This window comes from Amblyomma maculatum, chromosome 9, assembly GCF_055883805.1.
Source record: "Amblyomma maculatum isolate TAMU_Amacu chromosome 9, ASM5588380v1, whole genome shotgun sequence".
In the NCBI taxonomy this organism is placed as follows: Eukaryota; Metazoa; Arthropoda; class Arachnida; order Ixodida; family Ixodidae; genus Amblyomma; species Amblyomma maculatum.
The window spans coordinates 17,561,164-17,580,172 of NC_139352.1; the positions used below are offsets into that span (position 1 = coordinate 17,561,164).

Consider the following 19,009-nt stretch of genomic DNA (forward strand, 5'->3'; position numbering starts at 1 on the left):
GTTTTGGTAGCCTCTTTCGAGTGTATTTCACAAAACACATGAAAAGGAGTGTAATTTTATGTAATATATGAAAAGGAAGCTAAATAAATAGTAGGTCTTTTAGGGATGTAAGTTTGAACAAAATTTGCACTGCAACAAAATTTTATTTGACAATATAAGATTTTAGGAAAAAAAAATTGAACAGAATTTGTAAACATGAAAAAAAAAAAATTAAAATAAAATGTTTCTGAGATATAAAAAATGCTCGACCTTTTATCGGCCACTATACACAAAAAATTATTTAATTTATAAAGAAATGAAAGTTCTACTTTGAACAGTAGTCTTGGTACAAAATAATAACTGCACATGCAAAATGAGGCCAGTGATAAAAACGAAACTGTAACAGCTGGCAAAACTGACACCGATGTCCCAGGCTTTCAGGCTGAAAGTCTGAATTCCGATGGCTAGTGAAGTCACATCGTTAGCGGGATAACGATGCTCAGTGGATGCAGTAAGGAAAGAGTTAAAAAAAAAAAGGCCCCAATAATAAACCAAGAGCTGCATACAGCACGAGATAATGGAGCTGGGATCAAAAGAGCCTTACTTGGGCACCACGTATGGTGCGGGAGACACGTAAACGGCCGCTGCAAGCAGTTCGATGCATTCTTCCGTCAGATGATTGCTCAGCAGCTGGGACGCCACCCACCGCTTGGCGAGACGGCACGCTGCGCTGAACGTGCTGTGCTGCTGCTGCAGCCTAAAAGGACGCCGCAAAAAAAAAAATTAACGAGACACCACATGCACTTCTGAAAATGCAGTTCCAATACTGTGTGTTGATGAATGCAGATGAGTAGAATCTAAATGGTGCAACCACAGATGACATGAACTCTGGGATGATGCCAATTCGTAACATTCCCTGGCCGAAGCGCATTGTGTGCAATGTTCAAAATTTTGGATGTTCCAAAACAGCCTCCTGAGTCACTGCAGATGATACCAAATCAGCCTCCTGAGTCACTGCAGATGATACGAAAGTGTGAGCCGTGACTGCATATTAGAGCTTTTCTAAGCAATGCACGCATGTCGCTGATGTGTGAGGAGCGAGTGGCAGCATTTCCCATGCTTCCGTGCACAAATTTTATTTGTTAGTGGTGGCGCAAACATTTTCCATTACACCACGAGATTTAAATCAAGATTCCGCTGTATATAGCTATCTGCTACAGAGTGGAACTGATAAACGAATCATAGCATCTTTAGAACCAGCTGTCTGGCTCATATGTTTGACACACAACCCCTCCATAACTAAGGGTGTGCGAATATTTGTATTCGCATCTGAAAAACTGATATTCAATGTTTCCGATATTCGAACGTTACCAAATACATAAAAAATTTTCAATTTCAACGCAGTATCTCCGCACTGCGCGCTTCACCGTAATGCTCTGCCGTGCCGGCTGTGGAGTGAAGCACCCTCAAAACACGACGGGGCTGTCTTGTTAAGAGGTACACTCCTTTTTGCGATGAGGGCCTTCCTGACAGTGTTCACAAAGCGAACGCTTGTTGAAACTGGTAAAAGGACGTAGTTCTTACTGCAGTTTTATCTCAAATGCCAACATAAATTGTGCAGGTGTTCATCAGATAAAATTCCTGCGATGTAAAAAAGTTTTCGGCATTTTATTCAGGCCCGTTTGATAATTCCAGTTTTCAGCTAATTCGGACATTTTTTCCGGTTCCTTGAAAACTGAATTAAAGAGAGTTTACTGTATTTAGCAGTGACATCGCAGCTCCACTCGGTATCATGCAGCTTGTTCCTGTACAAAAAAACTGGCACATGAAATAATGTGCAAAATTTATATTGGATTTTTTTCGGTAAGGTGTGCCCTTCTACGCAATTGTAGTTTAATTTTATTTTCAAATATGATGTAAATTCTGAAATAAACAAGATGAACAGTGTTTGCTATTTTTAAATTTTCTATCTTTTAACTGATCAGGTATTCGATTCGATATCCGAAGGCGTTTTTCCCCCCACATTTTTATTCGATTTCATATCTGAAAATTTCAACGTTCACACACTTCTATTCATAACATCCTAGAGCAAAAAAAATGAGTGGCCCCAAGTCAAGCTACATACTTTGCTATGCAAAAGACTTCAGGAAGTGGAAACAAAACTGGAGGAATCTAGAAGCAAGCCTGCCAAAGTTCACAAAAATTACACATAGAGATCCATGCTAGCCGATCAGGTCACGAGGCATCTCAGGAAGGGCTTTATGAATGTGGTGAAACTATTTTACTCCAGCCTTCAAAAACCTAAAGCCCCAAAACAAAAATAATATTTAGGGATTAAGAGTAGAGGTGTGAGAATATATGAAATTTTTAATAGTTTTCGAATAGCATTTGCTAGTATTTCATTTGGTTTCGATGCGTACCACAACTGTGCTGTTTGCGCCCAGCTACTAACCAACTCACTCCGAGGGTTTTGTTTTGTTAAGCAGCAATTTCGTTTGACTGATTTCCATTTATTGAGATTCTACTGCAATAGTTTTTGCAATTTTTCGAAAATAATATGTCCGCAACCAATTTTCATTATTCCAGAAATTTGTTATTCACACACCTCTCATAAATTGTATTTTCCTGGCCATGGCTCACAGATTTTCATCTGCAACCGAACTTGGCAGCATTACAAAGATATTCGATCCGATAAGCGCTCATTCGAATTGGCTTCGCATACGAAATTTTACAATTTGCATAGCATTCTAAATAGAGCTGCGAGATAAGCAAGCAAAGTTCCAAAACTTTTACTCTTCCTCACTGTGAAGTGCAAAAATTTAAGCACCCTGTACCTTATCATTTTGTAGAGCAAACTTTGCTGCATAAATTGGAAGCTTCTGAATTATATCTAAAGGAGCCATATGCAGCAGCATCGCAGTGCACACAAGACGTGTCAACAAAAAAGTGGGTGTTCTTTGAGTCGAGCGCACGATCACATTGATAGGCAGCCGCTGTCTGACGAGAAGGGCTGGTTCAGAGGCACGCTGCTTCCCGTCTCTCCCGTTTAGGTTAGTACAAACAACCCTGCTTCAGGAATCCGACTCTGATTACGTAACACTCAAGTTTTCCTAAGTCTCTGCAATAAAAATGACAAGAAATTCGGTCTCTTCCTCCGTAAAGCCCAATAAATTAAGCAACCAGTTGTGATGTGTCAAAAATTTTAAGTCACCTTTATTGTACATTGTTTATTTTTGTTTGGACGCATGACAGTGCTGAGTAAAAGCCCAAAGAACCAAACATGCTTTGCATTGATAACAGCAAAAGTGAGCCTGCTGCAAAATGACTAAGCTTGTTAACGGCTCCATAATCAAGAACATGACAAACTCGGTTTCTGAAGCGTACATAAGAAACCAAGCCACCGCACGCATGTTAACATAGTATCACAGTGTGTATAGATCTGTTTAGTTAACCACTACAGATAAATTTTGAAAGAAAAAAAAGCATTTCCTTTGTGTCTGAACGTGCCGACTCACCCATGCAGTGTGCTGGTGAGGCTGGGCAGGATCTCTGTCTCAAACTCGATCTTGGAGCTGAGTTTGGTGTCCCTGATCTTGATGGCACCATTGGGCGCAACCGTCTGTCGTGCCAGGCCAATCTCCTTGTGGGCCGCAATGCACACTCGAAACACAAACCCGGACTGCAGAAGAACGAGAAAGAGAAGGGCTAATAAAAGAAAATGATGCGCAGAATCCAACAGCCCTTTCAATGCAGAGAGTAAGACTACAAATCACCTCACAGCATGCACTTGCTGCTGCGCAAGTCCTTGCCTAACATAATAGCAGCCACAAGACTGTGATGTGAATGTGATCACAATGCAACAGATGAAATGAAAGAAAAACGAGGAAGGTGTCTAATAAAAAATTAGCTCCAGCCTGCTATTCTGCAAAAGAAGGTGCTGCGACTCAATGATAACCTTGCTATACCACATGGGAATCTCGCTGTCTTGTCCAAGGCTCAACAAGATCAGTTGCTAGGAAAGCTGAACTGTTTCAAAGAGCTCTGTTAAAGAATGCTCTGACTGCATTCTCTCCCTAAATATATTGGCCTGCTTTGCATTTTATCACTCAGCATAAACAGCAATACTGAACCTAGAGAAAAATTGGCACCAAAATGCGTATCCTGCAAGATATTTTTGCAGCATGTTCTGGCTCACTAGGAAGATTTACATGAAGATAAAATTTACCTTCACAATATCGCGAACCTTCTCTATTCCTCAACACCAACCCTCATTGAAGCACAAGCATTTAATCTCTATGTAATGAAGGTGTTGCGGTAGTTGACTGATATAATTAACTCGCTACACTAACTGCTAGCTAGTGCTGAGTTACTGGAAAGTTGACAGGCCCATACAAAACTTTATTGTCGATAAAACGCACTGACACGAGAGAAACACCTTCGACTGCAACGAACAACTGCGGTTGACAACACACTGCATTCCAGTACCGCTGATGAATCTATGCGGTAAGCACCCTCTGGCTTTGCCTTTGGAATGCTACTGTAATTGTTACTGAAGCGAGTGTATTGGTGAACTCCGGGTAACAAAGGCGCTGCAGTGATTCGCCTTGATATATGAAACTTGCAATACTGTCTATATTTATGAATTAGCCAGTGCTGCAATTACTTCTCGCGCAAAAGTTTAATAATATCAAAAAGAGTTTATGGTGAATACCATTGCGTTATTTTGTACCCACCCCTATTTGGAGTCAGAGACTCTGCAGTTGTGAGGGAGTAGCGTCGGCATAAGCGGACTAATCCCACGAGGGTGGGACGAAGGGGATGTGTTCGCATATGGGAGTGCGGATCTTGAAGGCCGAGTGGTGTGCGTGTGTAGAGGTGCGGATCTCGGAGGCCGAGTGAGCAGTTGTTGGGAAGCGAACGAGATGGCGCAGATGCATACAGATGTGTGGTAAAGAAGGGACTCGGGGCCGGACAGCGCGGGAAGTGGAGCGTGGGGATAGAGAAAGTGTTGGAGGGACAGCGGTGTTGTGGTTGAACGTGACACAGCATTAATAAATAAATAAACACTGGCCAGGAGACTTTAGACAAATTCTTATTCTCATCCTAGTTTAGTTTCTGCACTGGACTTTCACGCCTTCACACAAAAGCTGCATGTAAAGAATACTGCCTTTTCTCACTTCTGCTATATCCGGATGAATTGCGAGCAGTGAAGCAGCAGTAATTAACTGCTTCTCAAGTGCAGAAGCGGAAGAGAATGCGGCCATCGATGAATGACCACCCGCTGCCTGTAAATGCCACTACTACCCCCCACCGACCTTGAGGACGTCGACGTGCTCTGGGCGTGCCGCTGTGACGAGGTGCTCATTGTCACGTAGCAGCCGGGCGAGCGTCAGGTGGAATGCAGCCTTCACGCGACGCAGGGCTTCCAGGTCATCAGGCCACTTGCCCGTGGCCTCCATGTGGACCACAACTGCAGACAGCGAACAACTTATAGCACATTCAGAATAAAACATGAGAAGAGACAATACTCTTTCTTTGAAATTATTCATAACTGCCTATTCCACAACCCTTTCTGGCTATTCTTTTTTCTTGAGAAAATAGAATTTAGAAGTATTTTCGGCACACAGTTTTAACTCCTGATGCTCATTCTAAAAGATACTGTGATCCCTGTTTTGAAGAGAATGGTGGCATAGTTTTGGGAACCGTGACCTAAAATCTGCATCTGCGAAAGATGAAACCTGAATTTCATTTTTTATTTTTTTGCCCTCTTCCTCTGTCATCCCTGGTCAATGGTAGTAGTCATGGTCATGCCCATTCTAACTAGAATGTTAGAATGCAGTAATCTGCCAAAACAAGCCAACATCAGTTCATCCTTGGCTTCCCTTCAATGGCAGCGAAGCACTACTGTAACACTGGTTACCATTGAAGCTCTAGTCAGGCAGCATGTTACAGCACATACCATGCTGTCGTCCTAAACAGGTTGAAGGGAAGCACTACAGAGACATGCACAAATAGCCCCACAGATCCTTAACTTCTTGCTCTGTAGAAATGCAGATTTCATTTTGACTCCGTGCTTTACTTCATTAAAAAAAAAGAAAGACACGACCTTTATGACTACCTGCACAGCAGACTCTTTAAGATGTGCAAGAACTCTTCCCCGGCAGTACTGCTGCTCCCTGTAGTCCAATCGACACTGGCTACACAAGCCACACTCAGCACAACACATGCTTAATCCAAGAGGACACTAGAGTACCCCCTCCCTTTTCAAAAGCAACCATACCATAAAAAAAAGTCACAGTGTCATGGACAGCCTCACCTGTAGAAATAGGTATTAAGTGTGGGACGTGAGCTTTGAAAGCCAGAGGCATCGCGTACACGTTGTCCTGGACAAAAGTGGTGCCAAGGTCTGACACCAAGAAGCCCTTCAAGGGAGGAAAGACCTGCGATGTAAATAGAAGGCCCCAGTGAGGACCAGAAGAGTAAAGTCACTGCAGTAGAAAGAAGCGCACATGACGTATGCATAGTAATGATCAGCACTTCTCGTGGAACAAAATGCCTCATTTGCTCGACCCTAATGCAGAACTAGTCAGCTTGGTATTTCTTTTGTGTCAATATTATCTAGCGCAGATGTGGATACCAAAAGAGTTCATGAGCAACTTAAATGCCACTAAGGCCTGGACTTGAGTCAACATGGAAATGCCAGTTGCAAGACTTCACTAATATGCTTGGTTGAATGAAAAAAAATAAATAATAATAAAAATTTTTGAGGACGCTAAAGCTTCGCCTAATGGAACGCGATAGCGTTATCGCGCCCCGTTCGCACCGTCTACTCATTTGCTTGTCGCGTTCTTGAGTGACACAAAGACGTAGTTCACATGACACAACACTCGTTAACTTGTCCAAAGCTTGACTGTTTGGTAATTACTTGTTCTGAAATGTGATTCTGGGACGTAGAAGCGCTGCCAGCCGCCTTGCCGTGACGCACGGGCCTCAAGTTGCAGTCGTAGTTCGTCGGCAACACCGTTGCCGATCCGAGCCGGCGCAATGAAGATCTTGGAGGCCATGCCCTGTATATCTTATTCCATGCGCCACACGCATGATGGCGCTACGTGCATGCCAAGCGAAGAGGAAGTACAGCGGAAAAGTAATTTGCCAATCGCTTAACTGCGTGTTCTGTAATTCTGTAATTTACATGCTCATAATTATTATTATACGCCACAATACACTTCTCTAAGAGACATTTCTGAGACAACACCGCAATCAATAGACGCGCCTTTGTCCATTTCAAACCATCTAGCTGGCGTGGCCGAGTGGTTAGCGTGCTCGTCTCACACCCCGGAGGTCCACGTTTGATTCTTCAGGTCAGCGAGTTTTCCTCTTTTTATTTATTAATGCTTCTGGGATTTTTCGCTCACGGCCAACGCCGGACGATGCGAACGACGGCGGCCGCCGACGACACCGACTTTTCTGCGACACGGGGCACTTAACGCTACCGCGTTAATAATAATGATAATCTATTGGAGACAAGTAGAAATCAGGCTGCCCCACATGGGTCTGGTATTTCTGGAGCTTGTGTGCGTGACTACGAAACGACCTTTGCCGGCAAGTTGACTTGGAAGGGCTTCAATGGGCTGAAGTAGAGCCGACTACCAGAAATGCCAAGCAACAGCATGAAGAGTGCCTCAGAGCCGGACTTTGTGATATGTGTGAAGGATGTGTGAAGCACGATCACCTCTGCCATGGTCAACAAGGCTTTCAAGGAGTGTGGAATTCCAAGTGACGTGGATGAACTGCAGCGGGCCAGCGAGAGCAACAAGGAGGCGCAATGACGAGAATTGACGATTCTGGCGGCTTGATGAGGAAAGGAAAGCGAGGTGGGACCAGCTGTTGCCTTCATTGTAACTTCACAGTGGTTCCAATGAAGGTTAGCCGCTCCAAGTGAGAAGATTCATTTCTCAGTACTACAAGCACAAATGTCAAATGCATGTTACAGTTGCCGGCCTTGCCAACTGGCTCAGTCAAGAATACAGGCATAGCACTACTGTATCTTTCACTGCCCTGCGACTTCACATGCAAGCACACTCACTTCTGTCAGGCGTAGTGTTGGAGATGCACCCCTGACGGATGACACGGTCAGCGGGAGGTCATGCAGGCGGCGCAAGCTGCGTGCCAGCTCGTCATACGCGGCTAGCAGTTCCCCGCCAAGCTCTTCACCGGTGCCGTAGTGATGGGGTGATGGAAACTCCACGCCAGATGGGACGAGCAATGGGTCCAGAATATCGCCCACTGTGGTGCACGCTTCGATGCCGGCATGCCTACCAAAGAGAAAAATTAGCATTAAAGGTTCACCAAAAAACTCCAATGCGGACCCCTTCAAAATGGCAGGCATAAAATAGGCCCAGAGGTTTGCAGTTTCCTGCCAGCATATATTGCCACAAGCAGAGACCAATGCATTTTCCTTGCACAAATGTTCTTAACAAGGAGCGCACAAAAAAGGTGCTGAAAGAATAGTGGACTGCCTGATCACAACAGGTGATCATTACAGGTTAAAATTTATGCACAGCTGTATTTAGTGCCTGGTTATGAGGGATAAAGCCAAATATGCATTATATTAGTCAGAGATTTCGAAAGCCTAGTTAATAAACTATCCTGACATCAAAAATGTGACGCTTAGCCCCAGAGTCACTGCACCTGGACAGGAGGTGTCGTGCGATTCGGAGCGAGATGGTCCGACGCTCAGACGCAGTCCTGCCAGACCAGACAACTGCCTCCAAGATGCTGCTGTCCGGGAAGCGACGCAGCTCTGACTTGTCTCCCCAGAGCTGCCGGAAGGCAGCGGCATCAGGCGAATCCGCGGCAGGACCCCGCTCCACTTTGGTGTAGCAGTGCGCAGCGTTGAGGAGCAGTCCAATTTCAAGTGATTCCTGGCCGACTGGGGGCTCGCGATTTATCTTCCACTGAAAGTAACAGGCACCAATGTTACAGGGAACTGCATTCAGAGCTATGTGACTGAAGCAGATTACAGTGCAGCCAAACAGGCTCATAACATGTAGCAATTTCTGCCCAGTGCAGTCAAACCAGTGTGTAAGAAATGTCCTCGCGTCATTGTTGGGCACAGAGGTACATGGCAAAATTTAACCTTACAAGTTCTTTTGGACAGATGCATGCAAGTAGACAGAAGCTAAGCACCGTTCCTATCAATGCCAAGAGCCCTTCCTCTCGTCATCGTGAAAGCGATGCATTAAAGAAACTACGAAATGATATTCACTATAACTAGAAAAAGCACACAAATGGTCAATATTGCATCACGAGCCCAATGCAAAGATGTCTAAGCTAGTTTCGATAACACTGACAATATTGGCAATTAAAAATGATCCTCCTCCTCCTCCACTCAACTCAACACAGTGATGCAAAAGAAAGAAAGAAAGAAAGAGAGAGAGGCACAGTGCGAGAAAGAAAGAAAACAGGTCACAAATGTGTCCACTGCACCATATCCTACACATATCACCTGGAAGCACCCCATGAGGAGGCTCACAAAAATTACTTTATGTCAGTGGGCCAGAGGCAGTTATGAATATGGTGCATTACCCAAACAGTTACAAGAAGCAATTGAAATATTTGTTAGCAAATTATAGTATCCAAACAGAGTTCTCAAATTCGATTTAAACACTCACAAAGACCACCTCTAGAGATCTGCTGCATTACAATATGACACTAAAACCTTATTAGGGTGGCCATCCCAAGAACAGTCACGTTGGCTATACCATGCAATCTTTAGCATGGCTGAGCCCAGATATACTGAATTCGAAGTGAACTGCGAAATAGCTCGATACATAAATTAATTGATATGTAAAAATCTCACCAGTTAAACGTACCTGTAACCTAGAAGCAAGTATACCTCACACCCTCTCCAGTGATGCACTGCCTGCAGTAACATGCCACCAGCTGGCATGCTGATCACATCCCAGTTTGTAGATAAACAAAGTTTAATGTACTTCACAGTAGAAAATTTGTTGAAATTAGCTGTAGCACTTCCCAAGTTCTCTAATACTGCTGCCAGTACACTATAAATAGCACAAGTGCTCTTTAAAACTAAGGTAACGTTGGTTTCCACTACGACAAATGTCACTTTAGCTATTCATAAAATTTAAAAAGAAAAAAAAAAGAATAAAGCGGCAGATGCACTTCAAGGCCGGCCCTTCATCCACTGGCATCAACTAATTGTCATGACGCCAAGGTTAATTCGATTAAGACGTAGTTAACCCATAGTACCCTGCATGCACAGAGAGCAGTCTGCGGCGTGGTCCACACACAGCCGAGGTCGCAGTCGCCAGTTGCACTGTACTGAGCTGTGGCAGCGCGACTGCGGTTAAGTCGCCCCATGCTTCTAATATATGAATCTTGTTTGTTTTAAAGACACAAATTTTCGGGTGTATTATGCTTCTACTCCTTTTTCTTTTTCTTTTTTTTGCAACTAAGTGAATAGCATTGAGATTCTACCATAATTCAGACCTTAGTTTTTAATATAAGATGATGTGCACTCTGAAGCATCATTTTTGACGTTGCCTGTAGAATTTTACCAATTCTTTGATGTCTATTTAGAGAATTTAAACTTTTACGCTGCAGAAACCACCTCTATGCCCGACGTCAGTGCTAAAACACCAGTCAAACAACATGGCTCCGCTCTGCAATGCCCATGCTCTCACTTTTCAGCACACAACAAAAGGCTGTGGCCTTAGAATGAATCAGCAAAAAAAAAAAAAAAGTAATAATTAGGGTATGATGCAACAGTGCTTATGGTTCTCATCTGCAGCAACCCTTGAGATTCCTCATTCGCAGACATGTACTTTGCTACTTGCTTAAACACTGCCCACTTATTTTGTGCTTCTATTACTTCACACATACTTAGAAGCCTACAACTGGAAGCTGTGAGAGACTACCTGATAGACATAAAGCCCTTCATTAACCAATCCATCTGAACATACCTGCGTGGCTGCTGGGTAGCATGTCAGACTCGGGATGCAAAGATCCTTGAGGGTTAGATTCCAATCTCAAAGGATCTACCTGCGTTGACAGCTCCTGTCAAGTTATGTGGGCTTGTGATGTCACACAACCCGCCAATCCATGCTTGTGAGTTTTCACTACCAACACTGATGACACCGAATTTTCCGGCACTACGTCGTCATTGACAGCTCAAAAGAATGATCGCAACACGAACTGCCGCTAACCTCTGCAGGTGAGGTCGACCGAGTGGTCACCAAGTGTACCCGGTCACCGAAGCCCCTGCGCAAAATGGTGCACACAGCCTTGCCGACCGCCCTCGCCTTGGAGCCGCTGAAATCGGCCAGCTCTGCACGAAGGGACAGGGCCTCCACAGCAGAGTCCAAGTCCTTCTCAGAGAGCCTGCACAGTAGAGGCCAAATCAGAAAGTAAAGAAAAAGGTCTCGGCTGCTGTCAAACTAGTCGATTCAGAAGCAACTACAAGTTTTCTAGCAAGCTGCTCTGCAAGTCTTCCTCTCACAATTCCTTGAATGATATGAGTTACGCTAATGGCTTTTAAAGCACTCCCATTATGGACCATACATCTGCCGCACTAAGCCCACCTTCCACAACTGATCCCTTCCTCACCGCAAAATTCCAATTTATTTCGTTTTCACTGCCCCTGAGTTGGCTGTTCGAGACACAGTTCAGAATGATAAAGCCATCAATAATAGACAGTCAAGAGCCTTCTATGACTATAATCAGGATACACACAGCAGCGAGCGTAGCTGACAACTTACAACAGGAAGGAGTCGAAGGTGCGCTCAAAGGGAAGCGGCGTGACAAAGAGCACCTCGAAGCTGTCTGCCGAGCATGAGTCGAGAAAGGTGATCGCCAGGCCTGCCTCGTGTTTGACCTGCAATTGGAGCAAAACACTCACAGCTGCCACGTGCAAGGCCTTCCATTTACGATTGCTGCAAAAATTTCATGAGACATAGAAGGAAGTGGAGCATATCATTTCTAATTGAGAGGCTTCTACATGGTATTGTTTCATTCTGCTAAAAAAAATAGTCTTACGGCTGATGGCTTGGTTTATGGGGTTTTATGTCCCAAAGCGACTCGGGTTCTAAAAAATGCTAAACGATTGAAATTCATTGCAACAGTGTAACATAAATGGGATAAAAGAAGAAAGAGCACAGAAGGGCACCATCAATAAAAAAAAAGGATCACTCTTTGTCCTGCCAGCTCAGATATAGCAGGTCTTTAAAACCACTGATGCAAAGTGCTCAGTACCAGATAGGAGGAGTTCAGGCAAATAAACAGAAAAGTAGCAAATGCAATGGTGTGACAATGTCAGACGATCCTCTCTCTACTGAGCGAACAAAGCGAAGTTCACTTCCAAAGCGATGTAGTTATAGTCTGCTCTGCCTATTTAACCCTACAAGAGATGTTTTACTTTAAAGTAGTACAGACACTAAATTTTGGCTGCATTTTTTTGTCTGTGTTTGGTACATGATAGCCACAGTTGCTTATGCGCTATAAAACACCATATAGCTAACTACTAACTAAACTTTATTCTTCTTTTTAATGATGTGTAAGACATTCCTATAATGTGGATCCCCTGGTTGTTCTTGCCTACAACCGCTAAACAGTTTATAACTGAATTTTCTTTTCTCATCTGCTTCGTTCGGTTTCAGCAACCAAGCGATAGCTTTGACGGCAAGTCAAGTCTAGGACACGTGAGCGATTAAAAAAAACAGCGACATAATTGCAGATTCTTCACTTGTTGCATTTTCCTGTTTTTGAGGCAGGCTGGCTTCAACGTCACAGTGAATTGAAACGATAGAGGAATGATTACATTACAGTTTTCCATTGTTCACACGATCTGAACCTTACCTTGACATCACAGCCGTTAATTGGCTGTTTAAACCGAAAGAGGTCAGCAAAGAAATTCGATTATAAGTTATTTAGCGGTCGTGTGCAAGTATCACATGGTGATCCATGTAGAGCAATGTGTTATGCATGATTACGAAGAATATACAAAGAACCCAAAAAATTTGATCCAAAATGGTCATTTAGTAGTACACACACACACACCACCGATTGTCAGCCAAAAAAGAAATTGCAGTGGACAAGTCCTACTCACCGCAAACTGGACACAGAGTACCACAAAACACAATATGAGCGATGGACTCTCTGGGAGCCAGAAATGACAGTCGGCTTGAGATCCATCCAGGCCCGTCAGGAATTTTAAAAAATTATAAAACATTTTCGCAACAGTAACGGCTTTGTAATGTTATCGCCAAAGGTGCCCCTATGGTGCTGAACAAATCCAGGGCAAACTCACCATTGTTCAACAGCATGTGGCCAGGAAATGCAGGATAGAATGCAACTATGTCAATTACAGCAGCAGTAACTTTATCTGAAGCCCTTCTAGGGTTGCCATCAATTATAGCTTCAGATAAAACATAAGCCTTTCTTTTATGTGAAAAAAAAATATGTTTCCTTCATTGCTGCTACATTAAGCAATTATTAATAAGCTTAAGTACAGCTCCGTGAGCAAAATATACTTTATAAGCAGCTAACACCAGGTATGGTCCTGACTACTTTGGCTACTGTAGAGATCTGTATAGAACTCCTCGGCTTATTTGACTATCTTATCCATATTCGTGATGACGTTGCCCGCCTTGTCCCTTATCGCATACATCTGGTTTTTGCCTATGCCCAATTTCTTCTTTACCGCTTTAAGGCTTCCCCCGTTCTTTACAGCATGCTCAATTTTCTCCATGTTATACTTCCTTATATCGGCCACCTTGCGCTTATTGATTAGCTTTGATATCTCGGCCAATTCGATCCGGTCTGTTGGATTGGAAGCTTTCATACTCTGGCGTTTCTTAATCAAATCTTTCGTCTCCTTAGACAGCTTACCGGTATCCTCTCTAACTATCCTACCGCCTACTTCTACCGCGCACTCAGTAATGATATCTCTGAAATTATTGTTCCTTGCTTCTAGGGTAATGTCGCCATCCTCTGTTAGAGCTGAAAACCTATTCTGTAGCGAGATCCTGAACTCTTCTGCCCTCCCCCTCACCGCTAATTCGTTGATGGGTTTCTTTCTTACTAATCTGTTGCATTGCTTCTTCAGATTTAGGCTAATTCGGGACCTCACCATCCTGTGGTCACTGCATCGCACTTTCACGATTACCTCTACATCTTGCATAATGGCGGGGGTTGAACACATTATGAAGTCGATTTCAGTTTTAGTCTCTCCGTTCGGACTTTTCCATGTCCATTTCCGGTTCTTCCGTTTGCTGAAGAAGGTATTCATGATTCGTAAGTTATTGCGCTCCGCAAACTCAACTAGTAACTCCCCCCTGCTATTCCTAGAACCAATGCCATAGTCACCTACTGCCTTGTCTCCTGCCTGCTTTTTCCTTACCTTGGCATTGAAGTCGCCCATTAGTACAGTATACTGCGTCTGCTGTAGTATATTTAAGAGATACAACACGCTTCACTGGATGCAGGCAGTCAAAGTAGTCGCAAAACTAACTCATGCAGTCGACTGAAGTGGGGAATTCAGGGCGGATTTCCTTTTCCTTCTCACACCAGGCAGAAAAGAAGAGAGGTGAAAATAAGAAAAGAAAAAGCAAAGGGGATGAAAACAGTTTCTTGCTTTTACGGCAACAGTTTCCTTTCTAATGCCAGCCAATGTTTTGGCCTGTCAGCCTTACCCTGAGATAAGACTCGGTGCTGACCGAAGAGCAAGCATTCAGAAATCCGCCAGCATCCACAAGGATGAGCGGATAGCTCGCACGAAAGTCCTCCAAAGATGGCTGGTTGACGGCTTGATCTGTGCACAATGTCACAGATTCTGCGGTGAGATCTGACCGGGCTGCACAGAAAGAAGGTGGCCGTGAGACGACACATCGGACTGCAGTGTGGCAGTTAAATTTGTCCAAACGTCATCAACTAAATCCGCATTCAACCAGACAGAATGGCTAAACAGGGACTCTGCCAACATAGAATGAATGGCAAATCAGTTTCATATTTGATAGAACAGGGGATCAGTCAAGGCAGAAAACACGTACATTGGTAGGAAAAAAATAAAAACAGCAGCACAATAACACTGAAGTGCAATTCAAGCTTTATGAGTATGAGGGTACACTTAAAAGAAAAAAGCCTACGCCCTGTGACAAAAGTGCCAGATAAACACGATACCTTAGAACTGAATTGGATCTATTCGTTGCTCACCATTAGAGTTCACTGCAATTTGGTTGAAATTACAAATGTAGTTAAACAAGTCAAATTCTTGCAGCCTTGTACATAGTGTTAACAACTTCCCCTAGTACCAAAGTGGCTGGTGCCTACAGAAAATGCCTAACGTCGTGATGCAAACAACATGGGCAGCCCTTTTCTTACACAAAGTGAGGAGGACAAAGCGGGCGGCCTGGTACGAGCTCATCATGGGACTCAGCTGACGCTTCATCAGCAGATGAACCAGGTACAAGGTCATCACAAATCCCGAGAATGCACCTGGTCCCTGGAGAGAGAAAGAAGAAGCACAATGTGCGGCAACTGTCACACCAAAGTATGCAACTGTGTGCGGGTACCCTAGGCAAGCTAATTCACTCTGGTCTTTTTAGATGAAAGCTGCTTATTTTTAAAACACAATAAAAGAAGCCTTGAAAGACTGCTGACCAATGTGGAATATGAAAGCCACAGCCTCCAGACAAGAAGGTATGAAGCAACAAAACATGAGACAGTGTTTACATGACCATAATATGTTTTTTTTTCATCCCATCAGTTCCATAATTCATTTTGAATTATATTCGAAACCAGGATGCTAATATGACACTTCTTTTATTCACATCCTCGCCACCTTTTGAACAACCTTGGCCCATGCGGTAACAGGATGACTATGAACATGAAAGTAAAGTGGCACGGGTCGTTGAGAAAAAAACACCATGATGCACAATTTCTAAAGTGCTGTCTGTAAAATGATATCAATGTACTTCTTTTTTTTTTCCATACCGTCTTCCATTTGTTTTTTCTGCCATGCCCTCAGCTGTAGCTGATTCACAAAAGCAGAGATTGCATTACAAGTAACTGTAACAAATATATATATATATATATAAATAGCTTTTGTGAGGTCTCAAACTCCCCTCTCGTGTTATGTGTGTGCAAATATGGGTACGCTTATGTCATTACAGAGTGCGAAGCACTGTTCCAGCTCAACTCAGTACAAGAAAAACTGCAAGAAAATTCAGTACGGTATGAATAACTGGTGTGACATCCTGAAGCTGCATATAGGATGTCAAACTGCAGAGAGCTTTGGATTAATTTTTGCCGTCCCGGATTTATATATATTTTTTTTTAACACAGACTGACACTGCATAGCATATGGAAGTGCTTGCAATTTGAAAAGTGCCTGCAAGGGCTTCAATCCCGTAACTTTGGGTGCAGGGATGTGAGTGGAAGAGACCTGGTGGCCAATAATTTGAATGAGTCCCGTAATCGCAACATTGTTCATGGAATTGACCTCTGACTTCTGTTCTTTCAACTTTCACTGCCTGTCGCAGGCAATGCTGGCATAGCAATACTTGTAAAGAGCTTAACACAGTTATGCAAAAAAATTATGAGGGACATTAGCGACTAAAGTAGTGATAGGCGAAAACCTGAGAAGTCTCATCTTGTCTAGCGTTCCTACCATCTGCAATTCCATACTTGAACGCGCGCCAAGGAACGCCATGCGACAGAGCGATGGCGTACCATCCAAACGCACACTTGTCGAAGTGTGACAGATACTGCGCCTTTTCTCCAGAAGTCTCATCTTGTCTAGCGTTCCTGCCATCTGCGATCCCACGCTTGCACGCGCGCCAAGGAACGTCACGCGACAGCCGCCGCAAAAGCGGGACAAACTTTGTCCACGACAGTATGAGCCATTAAAGGCTTTCGCCTTAATAACAAAGCCTGCCTCCCCGGTGCAGAGTCAACGCCCAGTCTCACCTGGTCCAGGTGGCGCCTCCTGAGCCACACTTTCAGCAGACGGGTGGCCTCGACGAGTGCGGGAGCCTGTGCCAGCTTCTCGGCAAGGAACCTTGCGTTTGCTACCATGCGCATGTCGGACAGCACCAGGGCGTTGTACTGCGGAGAAGGCAGCTCGTCGGCAGTGCCTGTCGTGTAGCGCAGGAAGAGAAGCATGGAGACTCGTTGACCGCCACGCACCGACACTCTTGAGAAGTCAACAGATACAAGCGATTCATGAGCTGAAACATAAGTTTCAACGTTAAAACATACCAATGCCTCACTGCAAGCTTAGGGTCTACAGACTGGGCTTGATGGAGGCTTCGAGATCCCTGGAGTGTCTTTTGAGCTCTCAGAGCAACTAACTGAATGCCTGCATTAAACCCTCACTTTTCATTCATCTTCTGTAGCTCAAAAATAACCATAATATAATTCATTATAGAAATGTTAACCGTATTTGCGCACCTCGGTATTTGCATGTTATTTTTCATCAACAAAGCAGAACGGAAGAGAAACCAAGAAGACAGCAGCACTCTATGAGAGCTGTTTGTGTTCTTTAAGGCTAACTCCTGTTCATGCATCATGCAGCAATTATTGCACTATGACATAAAAGATGAAAAGAAAATAGCACCAAACAACGTTCTTCTGGTGTGTAAAAAACCTACATTTTGGAATTAATGTTAGAGAATCATTTGGCCAAAAGTAAGAATACTATATAGTCATCACAAAGTGCTGCTCAATTATCCCACAATGCGAGAAGAAGAATGAGAGGTACAGAGCATGAAAAGGTGTGCCCATGTTACAAAGTGACATTACGGAGTGCGGCTGTTGCAATGCTAGGCTTGCATCACTTCTAATGCTGACCTGATCTAGAATCAAGTCGCTATGCGCTGGCCTTATTCTGGCAAAAAAGCTGCCTCTAAGCTTGAAAGAATGTCAGGAAAGAGCACGGACAGGAGAGGTAAAGAAAAAAAAGAGCATAAAGGAAAAAAAAAAAAAAAATCAATAAAAAAAACATCAACGGTAACACACCACTCTGAGTTGTGTTGTAGAACCACGATGCCCTCAGGTTGCTGCGTGCCGGGACAAACCGGGATTCCTTGAACTGCTCCGAGCACGGGTACGGGAGGAGGCGGACTTGGAAGTGCTTCCCAGCATTGCCTGTGGCAAGTTTTCCGGAACAAACAATACACCACTGATCGAATATCAATGTGCACGAAATTCATGCAAAGAAAGTTCGAAAGGCCCTTTTTTTTTTCTTCCTTCGTGTTTCCCTCTGAATTACTTCCACTTGTTCTTTAAACCCATGAAAGAGGCAGACAAATGTCACATACACTGCAGCATGCTTAAATTAGCTATTGAGATTCCTCAGGCAGAATCGAAAGAACGAAGCACACCACTATACATGCAGACTTCACATGCATGCAGCTTAAACGTTACTGTCTCCTCAGTGCAAACAAGTCAATTATAAATCAGTTTCATACTTCCTGCCTACATACGGAGGTAGCAAGCAGCTTGACACCCCTTGGTTTGGTTTAGAAACCAAGCAGATAGGATTACCCTGTAATCGAACAGGAGGTTGGAAGAGTACCATTTTTGTTGTTCGCACCAACCATATGGACTGAGATGATACCAACCAATTCTAGGTGTTTGCTTGGTAGGTAAGCAGTATAAAAAGAACGCTAATGGTTAGTTTGCAGTTAGTGCAACAGACATCAGCACTGGGAACAGCTAGCATAAAACTTGTGCATAAGGACAGGGACAGAAGCATGTATGAGAAAGACATTGTGCAAGAAGAACTTAAAAATCATTGCGCGATGACGAAAAACAAACTTCTTGAAACTACTCCAGTTTTCAGAGCATAGGGCAGCGTCCTATGACTGTGCGACCCACCAGATGAAAAAGAAATGGGCAGCAGGAGCAATGCACAACTTGTATTCACGGACGTTCTCTTGATAACATTAAATAGCTAGCGATAGTAACTGGCAATAAATAGCGACTGGCAACTGAATGTGTCTTGTAACCA

At 43.7% G+C, this 19,009-nt stretch overlaps 1 protein-coding gene across 1 annotated transcript in view; it reads right to left on the bottom strand.

The window, feature by feature from the left end:
- Mat89Ba (nucleolar protein 6 Mat89Ba) overlaps window positions 1-19,009 on the bottom strand; it is a 31,814-nt gene that overhangs the window by 4,821 nt on the left and 7,984 nt on the right. The window contains exons 6-17 of the mRNA XM_084578295.1: window positions 18,016-18,144; window positions 16,966-17,132; window positions 15,379-15,499; window positions 14,691-14,851; window positions 11,760-11,875; window positions 11,208-11,382; window positions 8,671-8,936; window positions 8,066-8,294; window positions 6,296-6,419; window positions 5,295-5,449; window positions 3,495-3,658; window positions 584-736 (exon numbers count right to left, since the gene is read on the bottom strand). Of these exons, the coding sequence (XP_084434421.1) occupies window positions 584-736; window positions 3,495-3,658; window positions 5,295-5,449; window positions 6,296-6,419; window positions 8,066-8,294; window positions 8,671-8,936; window positions 11,208-11,382; window positions 11,760-11,875; window positions 14,691-14,851; window positions 15,379-15,499; window positions 16,966-17,132; window positions 18,016-18,144 (1,960 nt within the window). The remainder of the gene's footprint in view (window positions 1-583; window positions 737-3,494; window positions 3,659-5,294; window positions 5,450-6,295; window positions 6,420-8,065; window positions 8,295-8,670; window positions 8,937-11,207; window positions 11,383-11,759; window positions 11,876-14,690; window positions 14,852-15,378; window positions 15,500-16,965; window positions 17,133-18,015; window positions 18,145-19,009) is intronic.